Source organism: Solea senegalensis, linkage group LG12 (genome assembly GCF_019176455.1).
Source record: "Solea senegalensis isolate Sse05_10M linkage group LG12, IFAPA_SoseM_1, whole genome shotgun sequence".
Taxonomy (NCBI): Eukaryota; Metazoa; Chordata; class Actinopteri; order Pleuronectiformes; family Soleidae; genus Solea; species Solea senegalensis.
In genome coordinates, this window is record NC_058032.1 from 7,986,970 (window position 1) to 8,001,186 (window position 14,217).

General features: G+C 42.0%; 1 protein-coding gene across 3 annotated transcripts in view; it reads right to left on the reverse strand.

Annotated features, from left to right (window-relative positions):
- Nucleotides 1–14,217, reverse strand: part of LOC122778961 (short transient receptor potential channel 7-like) — a 62,994-nt gene that overhangs the window by 16,841 nt on the left and 31,936 nt on the right. For all 3 annotated transcript variants that reach the window (XM_044041131.1, XM_044041130.1, XM_044041129.1), the window contains exons 3-7: nt 14,023–14,205; nt 10,929–11,093; nt 3,988–4,204; nt 1,906–2,139; nt 708–972 (exon numbers count right to left, since the gene is read on the reverse strand). In XM_044041131.1, the coding sequence (XP_043897066.1) occupies nt 708–972; nt 1,906–2,139; nt 3,988–4,204; nt 10,929–11,093; nt 14,023–14,205 (1,064 nt within the window). The remainder of the gene's footprint in view (nt 1–707; nt 973–1,905; nt 2,140–3,987; nt 4,205–10,928; nt 11,094–14,022; nt 14,206–14,217) is intronic.

Genomic DNA, 14,217 nt, shown 5'->3' on the forward strand with positions numbered 1-14,217 from the left:
ATTCAAACAGGAACCAAAAACTGTCTAAAAGATAATCTTGTAATCTAGTTTCTTTTTAACATCCGCACGTTTCATTAAGCACTTTCTTTGCCATTTGCAATCTCATTTGCACTTCTATTGACTTTTCCTTCAATATTTGTGGTTATTTTAGACATAAAGCACTGTGGACGTCCCTTGTATAGTGTCGGTAACACTTAATGGTGCTCCAATTTTGTTAAATATGTTAGATACAACATTAATTCACATTTAAAAAAATAAAAAAATATAGATTCCAAACATCCCTTTTCCCATTCCCCATATTAAATTTACCCAAATGGACTAATTTCCAGCGCTGGGCTTGAGATTAAAGTTCGATCTCTGGTAATGATAAAGCACCCTGGGTTTAATGAACTCGCAAACAGTCACATCAAGTACGATGTGACCATTTATATTGTCCAGGGGTTCTTGTTCTACAGACCATTTTAGCAATAAACCGAACATAAGACCACAATCACATACTCTTGTCCTTAATTGTCCTTCGTCCTACTTTTTGCAGTCATCTCTCAAACAGCCAGTAAACCAATATATAGCTCCACTGTGCTTGTCTTTGTAACTTAGGGGGGAAAATGCACACATGCAGACATCAGATTGTACACATGTTCTGACACACATTCACATCTGGACCTCGCACACACCACGACAGTCACACGAGGACAAGCGCAACTCACGTGGTGAAGGCAGGATTGTATTTGGCTCCTAGGTAGTACGAGTACAGGTTGAACATGCCGATCATGAAGGCCACGAACACCATGATGAAGATGACCATGAACTTGAAGATGTCCTTGACCGTGCGTCCCAGAGAGATCTGCAGCGGGCCAAAGCTCTCATTGGCTGGCAGGATGTAGGCAATGCGTGAGAAGCTCAGCACAACAGCAATGGCGTACAGGCCTTCTGAGATGATTTGGGGATCGGACGGCCGCCACTTGATTCTGGCTGGAGGAGGAGAAAGAGACAGAGAACGGTGGGATATTCTGTTACTATAGAGTCAAAAGAAACAAGCTGTGCTTGTTTAGGTTTCACCTGCACATCACACTTTCCTCAGCTCATTGCTGGTCACAGTGTAGTAAGAGCAGAGAAGAAAAAAGAAGAAGCTCACAGTGGGATCTGAAATATATTCCTAGAGAGCATAATTCTGGCTTTGAATAAAGTGTGCTTGGAGGGATGAAAACACTGTAAGAAGATGAATTAAGTAAAAGAGTAAAGTTAGAGAGAAGGGGGAGAGGGTAAGGGAGGTCACATATCAGCGTGGCTTACTGCAAAGGGAGGAGATAAAAGGACAGCGTGTCCGTGTAAAAGAACAGAGAGATGGAGAGGACAATTGATCAGAATGGACAAAAAGAAAATCAACAGAGAACGGACCACTCTCATACAGATTTTCTGTGAAACTGCAGTGAACAGAGGATACGTCCACTGCATCTCCACATCTGGACTTTCAGTGCCGACGTGAAGAGGTAAATAGAGTTAGACGAGCATTGCGTCTGACACTCATGTGCCATGACAGAGTCAGACCACCAGATGACAGCACTGGTGAGGGTTCCTCTACAGACCAGTATAGCTTGATGGCTATACAGCAGTGTTCAGAAGAAGTGGTTTGAATGATGCTCATGCTCTTCAGCACCTTCCTGATCTGTTTATTATCCTGACAGTACAAGGCAGAATAGCTAATGTGGGCATTGGATCTCACTTGAGCCCTTAAGCAGAGTGATAACACTTTCATCTAAATGACAAACACACTCTGATCTCCACTGCTCAGCTTTTTGTGAATCCAGGCATTTTTAGAAGATTCTTCTTCCCCTTTGGGAAACACTGATGCAGCGCACACTGTGTTTGTGTGTGTGTGTGTGTGTGTGTGTGTGTGTGACTTACCATAAGTGAAGTAAGCGACTTCGTCAGGTAGCGAGGCATTGCTCAGGTCATCGTCTGGTACATGCATATCCACATACTGCTGAGCTTTGGTCGCCTTGAGGAACGCCATGAAGCGCGCCGTGAAGGACGCTACGAAGATGGAGAGCATGCCGAAATCCAGAACGTTCCAAAGATGCATGGCGTATTCCCTGGGGCCATCACTCCAGATCTCCTTACACTCTGACCAAATCATACCTGAGGAACGAGGGACACACACACACACACACATACTGTACAGATCAACGCAGCAACACAATACACAAACTCTAGCGGAGAATGATTTCTTTAATCGATTTCCCGATTTCTTTTCACAAGGTCCCGAGATATTTCAACTTCCATTGAAATGTTTTCAGTTCTAAGAGATTTTCATAGAATTTATGCTGCAAACGGTGCAACTTTTGAATCCTTACATTTACATAAAAATGTCACCAAAGTAGTTGCATGAGGGCACTTTTTATTTAATATGACCACACAGTGCAACTGTCTGAGTTGAAAATATGCTGTAGCAGCTGAGAGGTGCATCAGGCAGGCAGTTTGAAGAGATTACCAAGTTGCCAGCGCAGCTTGGCCTGCATCCATGCCCTCTTTGCTCGCCCGAGGAAAACAGCAGTGGCGTTGTGTTGCTTTGCTGTGACAATGGAGGACACAAACAAACAAACCGCAGCTCCTGAGCAAACAATCACGACACCAGAGCATCTGAAAAGTGTCACATGGAAGTATTTCTGGTTCTACACTAGAGAGAGCTAACAAGAGATTAACAAACAAATCTGCAGACTCTTCTGTTTGCTTGTTTGCAGTCATGCAAGATTATCGCAGGCGTTTCACATGACTGTGGTAGTCTGTGCAAGAGGAGGCGAGGATTCAGGAAACGGCATTTATTAAGATCGCTCGCAGGATTCTGTGTATCAATATGGGATATAGGAACAATAATAGGTAGAAAATATTTTTGCACAATGTCAATGACACTTGCATCTTCACAAATAATGAAAACAAACTTTATTTCTTCCTCAGTCACTCACACATCCTCACTTGTATCTCAGTTGTGGCCCACATACACACACACACACACACACACACACACACACACACACACTCTCTGTTATTCTCCATTTGAATCCAAAACAGGAAAACATGACTTAAATGGTGCCATGATCAGCGTCAGCTCTTTAATTACCATCAAATCATGCTGCGAGAATCACAATTACCCTGATCTACATACGCCACACACACACTGCACACACAGACACACACACACACACGCCTGAGCACCTGCTGCCAAAATGAACAGGGATGGAAAAAGAAAAATGGTGTCATTACATGTAAACAAATAAAAACAAGCATGCGTGCCACAAACCAAACACATAATGTGGTATTATGGGTGGACTGATTGAAATAAGAGGAGACTCAGCAGACGGGAAACAGCTGAGGTCTGACAGATATTGCCATGGACTATACATGTGTCATGGTGTTGTTTTTCCTTCGTCCTCTGCATTTGTCATGTGAGCCTGGTTGTATGCCTGTCATGTTTCACCCTCCCATAGACCCCGCCTCTCTCTCGCTCTCTTTTTCTCTATCCCTCCCACTCGTATTTCCTCAGCACCACCTCTCAGATGAAGCTCCAAATTTCCCTCCAGCTCGTCGGTCCCTCCAGGACTCAGTCAATCTGGCCTCTGCTGTTTCCAACCAGGAAACCTCTGTTTGATCCTTGACTGATAAAAGTGAAGGAGCTGTTGTGTTGCCACAACCTTCATCCACTTGGTCGGTATAGTGCTGGATTAATCTTTAAATCAGCCTCATATCAAAGTTGGTCAAAGGTTCACAGAAGTTTCCAGGAACTTTAATGATTTACACATCTGTATACATCAGAGGAAGTGAACTTTGAAGTGAAGATCTTGATAAAATACATCCATATTGATTAAATCTGAACTTAAAAACAAAATCAAGCAGGAAATGTCACTTCCATGACATGTCAAGGGTGTTTGTTATCATGAGGGATCATCTGTTTTGACCATTACGACTTTACATCAAGAGTATTTGATTTACCCAAAATCCACTTCATGATCAACATCTCTGTCCAGGAGAACTGGGTGGTCTTGACCCGGAACACCTGTCGTGGATGGTCTGTGATGGTCTCGTTGGGCAGGTTCTTGACGCCCTCGAAGCGGTCGGACGCGTTGACGACCAGCAGACCCAAGAAGACGGTGAAGGAGACGGCATGAGCCACAAACTTCATGAAGGGGCTTCGCAGGATCTGACCGATCTGGAGGTGAAAAAGAAACGAGATGTATCTGTGGATTACAATTATACCCTGCACCTCCATCTCTTTCAAATAGCAGTATTACAGTATGATATACTTTATTGTCCCAACAGGGGAGCACTGAAATGTCCCATATTTACAGTAAACATACAACATATATGTAATGAAAACTTGCACATAATAAATGTTGCATACAAACCGAGTATAAAAAACATCGCACACTCCTGTGGATAAAAACATCATGAAACTATTGCACAATCCGTTCAGCCTCAAGCAGCATTATTTCAATGTTTGGTAGAGGTAGGTGCAAATTAATTTTTCAAATGGTTGGGTTTACAGTGGGGGACATAATATCATCTGCCAGAGGCTAAGAGCTTGTATTCTGTGTAGAGGGAGTGTACTGGGTCAGAAAAGAAGATTTAAGCTTCACGTCACTGTAATAATAGAACGACAAAACATGTTTCAACGCAAGATTTCACTCAGCGATGATCAGTTTCAGTGACGTTGCTGAGTCTGACTGCAAATTCGGTCTGTGTCAAGGAAAAATGTTCACCAAACGTGTTTGAGGGAAAAAAAAAACACCCAAAAAATGTCTGATATGGAGGATTTTGATCCTAAGAGATGGAAATTTGAAAAGCACCACTGCACAACCATCTCAGCAGGTAAACAACATCTGCTGCAAACTGTGGACGTGCTTAACCACCAATCACCTCCACAGCAACATAATGCCGGAGTAAAAGGATGCCAAACTATCAAGAGCTTGTTGAAACGCACCATATGGCGCCAACGTAAGGAGTGTTAAACATGCCACCACGCTGGGACACTTTCATAATTGCATATAAATATGCCAAAGATTGACAAATACACGTAGAAAGACGAACATACACCCACCTCCGACCCCCATACAGACATCTGAGATTCACTCTAAACCCGCTGTGTCCAATATTACTTACCCACAGGATATCGCTACTCTCTGCATGCACAGTAACACATAAGATTTGATGGCTGCGCCAATGCCACACGCTACTAAACCACGCGGGAAGAGGTTGTCTGGTGATTCTTAACCCTGCACAACCTAGTCCAAAATGCCTCCTAATACCGGGACCAGTCTTCATTTCTTCCACTCTATTAGGATGAACAATTTCACTCCTCAGATAAATGAGAGTCAACCTGGATCAGGCCTCTCGCGATACACAGTGAAACCCAGGGGTTTCTTTTTTTTTTATCAGTTTGATTGTGACAAGAGCTGATCTTCTCTGCTCGGGTGAAACGCTGTTCTGCTGGCACCAGTTACATGGAGACTAAGTAAAAGAGGTTTAGTGTGAAATGGAAATCTAAGGCTAGACAGGACTCGAGCTGCTGTTACCTCCATTATTCCCCAACGTCACATCCACTTAATGCAGACAGACGGCTACTCTGAATAGTTAGGAACACATAGGTAAGATTTCTTGTGATTCCATATATAAGCTGTGTCCTAATGCTGGGGCTGCCTTCAGCCAGTGGAAGCTGTCTATACTCAGACACTTTAATGTCACAGCAGAATAGTAGCACGGTTGCATGGAACCATTTGTTTGCTACCATAAGATGCTGGTGGGACACTGAGGCGCTGAGGAAGGTCAAGCTGCTAGAAAATGAAATCAAATTAAATAGCATTATTGTTTAATATTGTAAATTTAAAGAAATAAACAACATAAAGTAAATCTTTTAGTAGAAATAGTTCAGCCCCAGCAGCAAATGGTTGGAATGTGAACCTAGAGTTGTCCTTTCAGAAAGCTCTGCAGGCTCACCTGAGGAGCGGGGAAGGTCTGATGTCACTCCCTGCCTTTTACCCTGATAGTCGAGCCTCATGCAGACAACCTCTGCGTGTGTGTGTGTGTGTGTGTGTGTGTGCGCGTGTGCCACAACGCTGCAGCAGGAGAAGATGTGTCGTCCTCACAGCAGTGCATCTGTCACTCACTGCAGAAGCTCAGCTCATGTCTGTTTTACTTCCACCAGCTTGTTTTGAAGCTCAACCTGAGAAACGATCAGAAAAATGCCTTTCGTGTGTGATTCACTGTCGCTTACGGACGGAAGAGCAAGAACACATTTTATTGTCTGCATTTGAAGGAGCCCTTTGCTTTCTAATTTATCTAATATGACACAGTTTTTGCATCCATAATGACTAAGACTATTCAATAATGTCCAGCCATTCCATTACTGATCAACTGGATTGTATATCTTGTGGCTGTGACCTGGGTTTGAAAGTCCCACAAGAAGAAAGTGGGGGAAAGGACGAAGAGAAGGACAGAGAATCAAATTCATTTCTTGAGTGTGCATGAAATAATTAAAACCCCCAAACAGTACTTGTGTTTTGTTTTTTTTACATAATTAAAAACAATGAAAATACCATTAGCTAATATGAGAGTGTGAGAGCAGGAGAACACCCACTTTGACTCTCTGACAATCACAGTAACACAACAGGCACGTTCACGGAACCCTGGAGAACTGGGTACTCCTCAACTGTGCTTTTACACTAAATCAGAGCTTAACAAGTGGTAACACATCACAGAAGACATCATTCAGCCCACTACAATATAAATAGACGGCAGAACAGAACATTAAGCCAGTAATATTGAAAGCCTTGTGATTAAAGACGGTGGAGCTAAAATAGTAGACTTACTTACTCCCTCTGTTTGTGTTCTTGTCAGGTCAAAGAGTTGTAAAAGAAATGTGTGGATACCTGACTGTCAAGAAATGTAGACACGTTACAAGAGAAATGGACACGGAATAATAAATAAAGTGTTTGCCTTGAGTGAGGGGATGCAGTTCCCAGAAATCAATACTGAGTAGTGAATGTTTTTGAATAAAGTTATCACTCTGTGGTTTGGCATCTTATAAAAGCATTCTTTTCTTTTTTTTAACAGAGACAATGCTACACAGAACCTGACACAAAGAAGTCCAAACTCGTGAAGGAGCCATGTTGATTCAGTTGGAACAATAAACTATCACATACTGGATAATTAATGTGGCACAGAATGTTTCAAATATGGTATCATTTAGTTTACTTCAGATTGAATTCAATTAATCAACTACTTTATCCCATCACCAACTATTTACACAATGTTTTATACAATGTTCTTAAACAAGAATGTGTCCAGCTTTAAACATTCAAATTACCGTCCTGGATTAAACTGCTGAATATTTTGCATATTCTTTGAAACTGAATTCTTTATGTTTTTACTCGGCTTTAATTCACCTTAAGGTATAAGGTATATTAAACCCTTATGCTGGTTGATGGTGCACACAAGGCAAGTGCAGCTGGAAAGAATAAAAAGTTCACTCTTGGTCCAACTACCTCCCTCTGCTGCAGTCAAACTGTGTGTGCGTCCTCAGGATTTACTCACACATATACTGTATATGAAAATACAGAATGTTCAGGAGAGTCGGTCAAAAGATGGGATTATAAATAAGCTATGAATGACTCGTTGTCTGTATGTATCGTAGAGTATATAGTGTATATACGTGCCCACACTCACACACAGAGTGAGACTTCATCTATGTTTGAGATACTCCACCGGTGCCAAACATCTGTCTGGAGGGATGGTGTTGTGTATTCCAGCAACCAGTGCCTCAAGCAAATGTACATCCAGTTCAGTGGGTCATGTGCTGGAAGTGCATATAAGAACAGACTTTTTATTAGATTTAATTTTATTTTGTCTATTTATTCCTACACCTATGACCAGGATGTGGAAATATCTATATATCAGCAGCTGGGACAGCCGTTCAGAGTGAGATCTCCTGATAATTGTAGTTCTATAATAAGATAAATAGATAAATGAATCATTGCTAAATTTGCAGGTATCCGGCTGTAATTAACATATAGATTTGCGGGTCAGGTGCATCAGATTTGCTTTAATAGCGGGTCAATCAAATCCCCAACCTACATCACCATCACCATCACTACTGCATATAATGTGTCACTGTAAATAAACACGCAGGACTCCATTGTAAATAAAGTCACAGATCACCTGTACAAAGAAAACAGAAAAATAGAGCCAGCATCATAAATTCAGCATATTGTACAGAAGCTATTTCTCTGCAGTGGTCAAATAAATACTGACTCCCTAATGAATTCATTAATAATAAATCACAACAAGCTTTTTTGTTATTTATTATTTTTGCTGTGAAGCTGTTTTTCTGTGTTGAATACATTTTGTTTACAAAAAGCGAGACGGAGGAAATCCTTGACAAAAGCTTGCTGCTTGTTACAGGAGGAGGTCATGATATCTTCTCCCCAGGTGTTTTATTTCACTTATCATGTGTTTCCTTCCCTGTCCATGTTTCATTTCTTTCCTGTCACTCAAGGCAGCAGCATATTCTCACGTGTATGTGTACATTACCCCCGCGAGCCTCATGCGGAGCATAAAGCGGCAGATGAGTGAACGACTGTGCGTTACACTCTGCACGGCAATGCCCCCGCTCTTCACCTGCTCCGATCAGTGCGCGACATTCTGTATTAAAATATGCATCAGATTCTCATCCTGAGAGATTTTCCCACAGACATTGCAGTGGGTTCACGTTCCACTTCTGTTACCACTTATCTTTGAGCAACATATACATCACCTTCAGCTCTCCTCGCTGACATGAATCCTAATGTGTTTTGGGGGTGCTGATAATGATGTGTTGTGCCGCGGTAGAAATTGACAGAATTATGAGCTGTAAGACACGACGCCTTTGATGAGACGCGCGCAGCAAAACTGCATGATTAGCACCAGGTGTTCGAGGGCAAACCACGACACATCAAAGCGTTCTCGCTGCAGCCTTTGTCTGTCCTGATTCACTCACTCACGTCTTTATCAATTTCATTATCAAATCCAATTTAATACACCTTATTGTCTCCACGGATAAGGCACTACATTATTGTCAAATGTGCACAAACACCCATTTTGCCTTGTTATCCTTTTCCCGGTTCTGTTTTGATATAATCTCAAATGTCCATGTTTAGTAATGAACTAGTCTTTTTCCACTACTAATAGTAATACTAGTAATAATATACACTTACAAGGTGTTGTGCAGGCTAAATTTCTCCACACTTTTCCCCCCGTTACCTCAGCTGCATCAGGGTTGATTCATAATCAAATGGAATTATGCTTGCAGGTCTGTGCACACACGTGCACACACGCTACCAAATACTAGTGACACAGCAAGATCTGCGGCGGCGCACGTCTCCTGATTAAATCCACACAGAGACGCACACGCTCACAGTCATGACTCACACCTAACCCCACACCAGCATCTTTTCACAGTCTGGACTTAGAGAGTCACTCAGGGATCCCAAAACCTGTTTCCTGAAACAAATACACACACTCAGTGGTTGATGGCGAGGGAGAGGATTATCTTGATGGACAAGTCATTTTGCAGGAGCGGTTACTCAGCTCCGTCATATACGGTGTCATTTTAGAGATTATAATTTGCTTGATGGAGTATTAACACAATGTAATAAAGTGCTCCGGTGTCCTATAATCAAGCAGTGATGAGACAGTGTTCTCTCAATCACAAATCTGTAATGTTTTAAGCCACACTCATCATTTGGTCTGCCTCTATGTTGACAACCAGTGGATGAATTGCCATTAAATGTGGCCGCATTCTCAGCGTCCTATAGGCCATAGGACCTATAGGGAATTAAACCTCATAGCAATTTTACAGTGGAGGTGATAACATTTATTCCCTAAAACTGTCCCATGGAATAGAAAGGTGAAGTAAATACCAACGGAACTCCGACACAGTTGATTCTGGATGGAGTAAAACGTTAAAGGGGCTGTAAGAGAACTGTAACACACTGACATTCATATCAGAGCACAAGTTATTCCAACTATAGCTGAGGATGATGAAGTGCTGTAGATGACAGTTGGAGACTAAACTTTACTGTGTTAACCGTGTCATGGGCTGTGTTTTAATGGCGTTTAAGTTATTATGAGGACACATCGCTGACTTCGACACTATGAGGAAAAAAAAACATGATATTCTCCTACTCCTAAACAGGTGCCCGAAAACTTGAGGCTCAAAAAAGCACCTGTGACAAAATCTCACCACGTTCATTAACACAAAATGGTAATCATGTCCTCATTTCCCTGAAAAACACCAATCACATCTCTACTCACATCTGTAGACCAGATCAGTGACGACTGCTGGTGTGTGAAACAGGGGGAAACTCATTTCAGGTACTTCAATTCAAACTAAGTTTCTACTGGTGTTAATGCGCCGTGATACACAGCTGATTCTAGTGATGGATTTCTAGCAAACCTTTAGTAATGACATGTAAATACACCACTACTACTTTCAACCATTTATATTGTGACATGTTTCCCTTTGCTGTCATAAAGCGATCACCTCTGGTAGACATGTATTTTAATTTTAGATACTTTATTAATCCCCTTGGGGAAATTATTCTCTGCATTTCGACCCATCCTAGAATTAGGATTACCACACTAGTACCACCCGGGGAGCAATGAGGTTCCTCTGGTGGGGACTTGAACCAGCGACCTTCCAGTTACAAGCCCAGTTCCCTTTCCACTTGGCCACAGGCTGCCCCCCTAATCAAAGTTCAGAGTTGTGAGCTCATGGATATCTCTGGAACCAACAGAAACACCATGATCCTGGTGACCGGGTGTGTGTTTCTCACGCCCCCATGCTCTCACTGTGTGTGTGTGTGTGTGTGTGTGTGTGTGTGTGATGAACGTGTCCATACCTTGCTACATGGCATGATCCAGTAGGCAATGGCCAGGAAGGGCAAACCCACAGTGACTCCCAGCACTGTCCAGCATTTCACCCCGACGGACTGTTGCCTCAGACCGGGCAGGTTCTCGTACCAGATTGTCATCAGCTGCTGCTGACAGTTAGGATGAGCAACAAACTAAAGAGAGAGGGAGAGGGAGAGGACATATGTTTAGCCATGTAATAATAAAAAGAATAAAGAAGAAGGATGCACTGGGGAAGAACATTGAGAGAAAAATAAATTAATATAACTGTATAACCCGAGAATCACATTTTGGTGATTAAAGGCGGCAGAGAACAGATAAATAGAAGAATATGGCTCTTTGTACGTTATCCAGACGAGTTATACTCATGCTTATAGGGACTCTGCGCAGTGTATCACATTGTGATATGTGTCCCGATCCCTCGGGAGTTAGCATCATTTCTCACTGATCAGCTGACAGGGCACAGAAAGCTCCAAGTCAAATGAGAAAGATTCCTCCAGAGAGTTGGACTCACTCTTCCTCCTAAACGGCCAAATGCATTTTAAAATCCTTGCTTGCACTGGACACTGAGATGACCGGGAGGAATCCTGGTGGACCACCGCCTCTGCATCCACTTAACTGCCCTGTGTGCGTCTGTTCGCTGGTGGAGAGCAATGCACGTTTAACTTATTTATTTTTCATGATAAAGAGGTAAAGACTTTATCTTTAAATACATTACAGAGTGTTGACCAGAAGCATCTGGAAATGCAATCTGAAATGTTTAAGTTTTCAAAAGTGGACTTAAATTTCAGTGGTAAGATACAATATTTGATCATTCCTGAGTCGGTTGAAAGCAAAATGGGGTCATTTGTAAAGAATAACTGTGGAATAAGTAACAACTGAGCTCAGCTAATAAGACTCTGTAATCAATCAGAAATATTGATCTTATTTGAAATTAGTGGTTTCCTCTGTTCTGCTTCACTTCCTCTTTCCAGGAGTGGAACAAGAACAGATATCACAGCACGGCTATTAAGACCTGACACTTATTTGTGAAATAAATCAGCCTCTGTCTGTTCAACTGATTTAATTATTTGTTTGTTTGCTTTTTCTTCTAAAAATCCAGCCATGAGCTGACTACAGTATAGACTAAGAGATAAGAGCGCTGATGGCTAACTAAGATCTCACCATAGGTTCATAGGAGCTGAATGAAAAATAACATTTGAATAATACTTTGTTTACATCATCACAAACAATGAAACATTAACAGAAACAGAATCTCAGGAAAAGGATAATGCAAGTCTAGTTTTAAGAAAATTCTGCAAATGTATTGGAGTTCAATTTGTGAAAAAACCTTCTAAAAAATCTAGTCATTTATATTAGTGTTGTGTACTTTTGCACTATATTTATTTTGCTTTGACGGTCCCTTTCTATCTCGTCATCCAGTGTTTCCCTCTCAAATATCCTGGTAGGTTTTTACAGTATATTTCACAAGCACCAATCACCGCCTTTATCACGAACCATGCACGCTCACGGCGCGACCAAATGCCTTTGAATGGAATTGATGCAACACATTAAAAGGAAGAATAAAACAGGAAATGATACGGTATTCATGAAGAGGGCTTGTGGTCCTGTTTATGATAATATCCAAGGTTTCCCAGGTATGTGTGTGTGCATGCAGGCTGCTCTTCTATTTAGAGCAAACCTATCGTGTATTCATTACAATCATTATTCACAGCACACTGGCTTTCACAGCTGCCACTTGGCTTTAGAAAGAAGAAAAGAAAAATACCATGAAATACATTGGGAAATCAATTTACTATGCAGTGTATAAAAGAAGAGCAGCCCTTAAATAAGAAGCGTGCAGGCTTGGCGTGGTACTGCAGCATCTGTTGATGACATTACTCCAGGAGAGGACGTGATAAATGAAAGCTACCACTGGTCTGGAGAGACAGGGGCAAATGACTGTTTTTGTTCCTGCAGGAGGAAGGATGCGGACAACAGGGCAATCAATGCTCAATAGGCGGTCAACTAGTGGTACAATCAAACTGTGTTTGTTTATTGTTAATCATTCACAGGTTCATTCCGGTGAAACTTGCTTCACCCTGGTTTCCGTTAGCCTCTTTGTGTTCTCCCTCCATCGGTCTTTCATGCATCTTCACATGTCGGCCTCAGTTATCAGACTCTTAGTATTCTCTGACTTTCCTGCATTACACCATACATGCACTCTATCATACATACAGTGTGTACGCTGTACTGTAAAACCCTTCACATCAGCCCATGGAGCCATGACACAAACCCTTCCTACATGCAGCAACATGCATTACACAGTTCCGCTCCACCTGGTCTCCATGGAGAGTTGTCCGCTCCTCTCCTCTTTTCATCCACTGTAATTAGTTCCCAGAGTATTTGTCATGCTCGCTCGTACAGGATAGAAACACTGCTTAAAGAGGCCATGTACTACCGAGCACACACACACACACACACACACACACACACACACACACACACACACACCGAAGGTCGAGCAAGAGAGAGAGTGTGTGTGTGTGTGTGTGTGTGAAAATGAGAGTATGGCAAGGTGAAATGGGAAAAGGGGATTTGGTTTGACATTGACTAAGAGAACCTGTTCTCAGCAGGGATTAAGTCCGGACATAGAGGCCAGTGTGTTGTTTACATGTGGCCCTTTGAGGACACCAACATACTGTACTCACTCAAACAGCTAATCCTTGGCACACGTTGACTTCAAATGGATATATTAAAAACCAGCATTTAAAACACTTTCAACACCAAGTTGATTTATGAACATTTGTGGATTTTCAGATGCTCAAACAACAAAATAACCCTAAAAAAACCAGCACCTGGATCTCCATCTCTGAGGTCTTTGAGTTTATCTTCATTATCAGAGACAACAGCTCAGTTTAGTAGCAGTCCTCATATCGAATTAATAACATTTAGATTTTATTGTATGTTAGAATGTTAGCAGAAAAGCTGAGCTTGAAATGATTTGTCATTACAGGAAGGAGCGTATTTCAAACAATTGTTATGTCGGAGCTTGACATTTTTGGAAAGGAAAGGAAAGGTGTGCATTATCGGTGATGTACTTACCTTTTTGACTTCGTACTTGATGGCCAGTTTGATTCGGCTGAGGCAGGGTCGGTTGTAGGGCCTCGGGGGGCACAGGTCCACATCACCGTTCAGTATGGCCTCCACTTCCTCTGTGTTTCGACAAAGGTCCAGCACACCCACCACAAAGTCCTTACACTGCATGGACAGCTTGCGATAGTCATTCTGAGTTGTGGG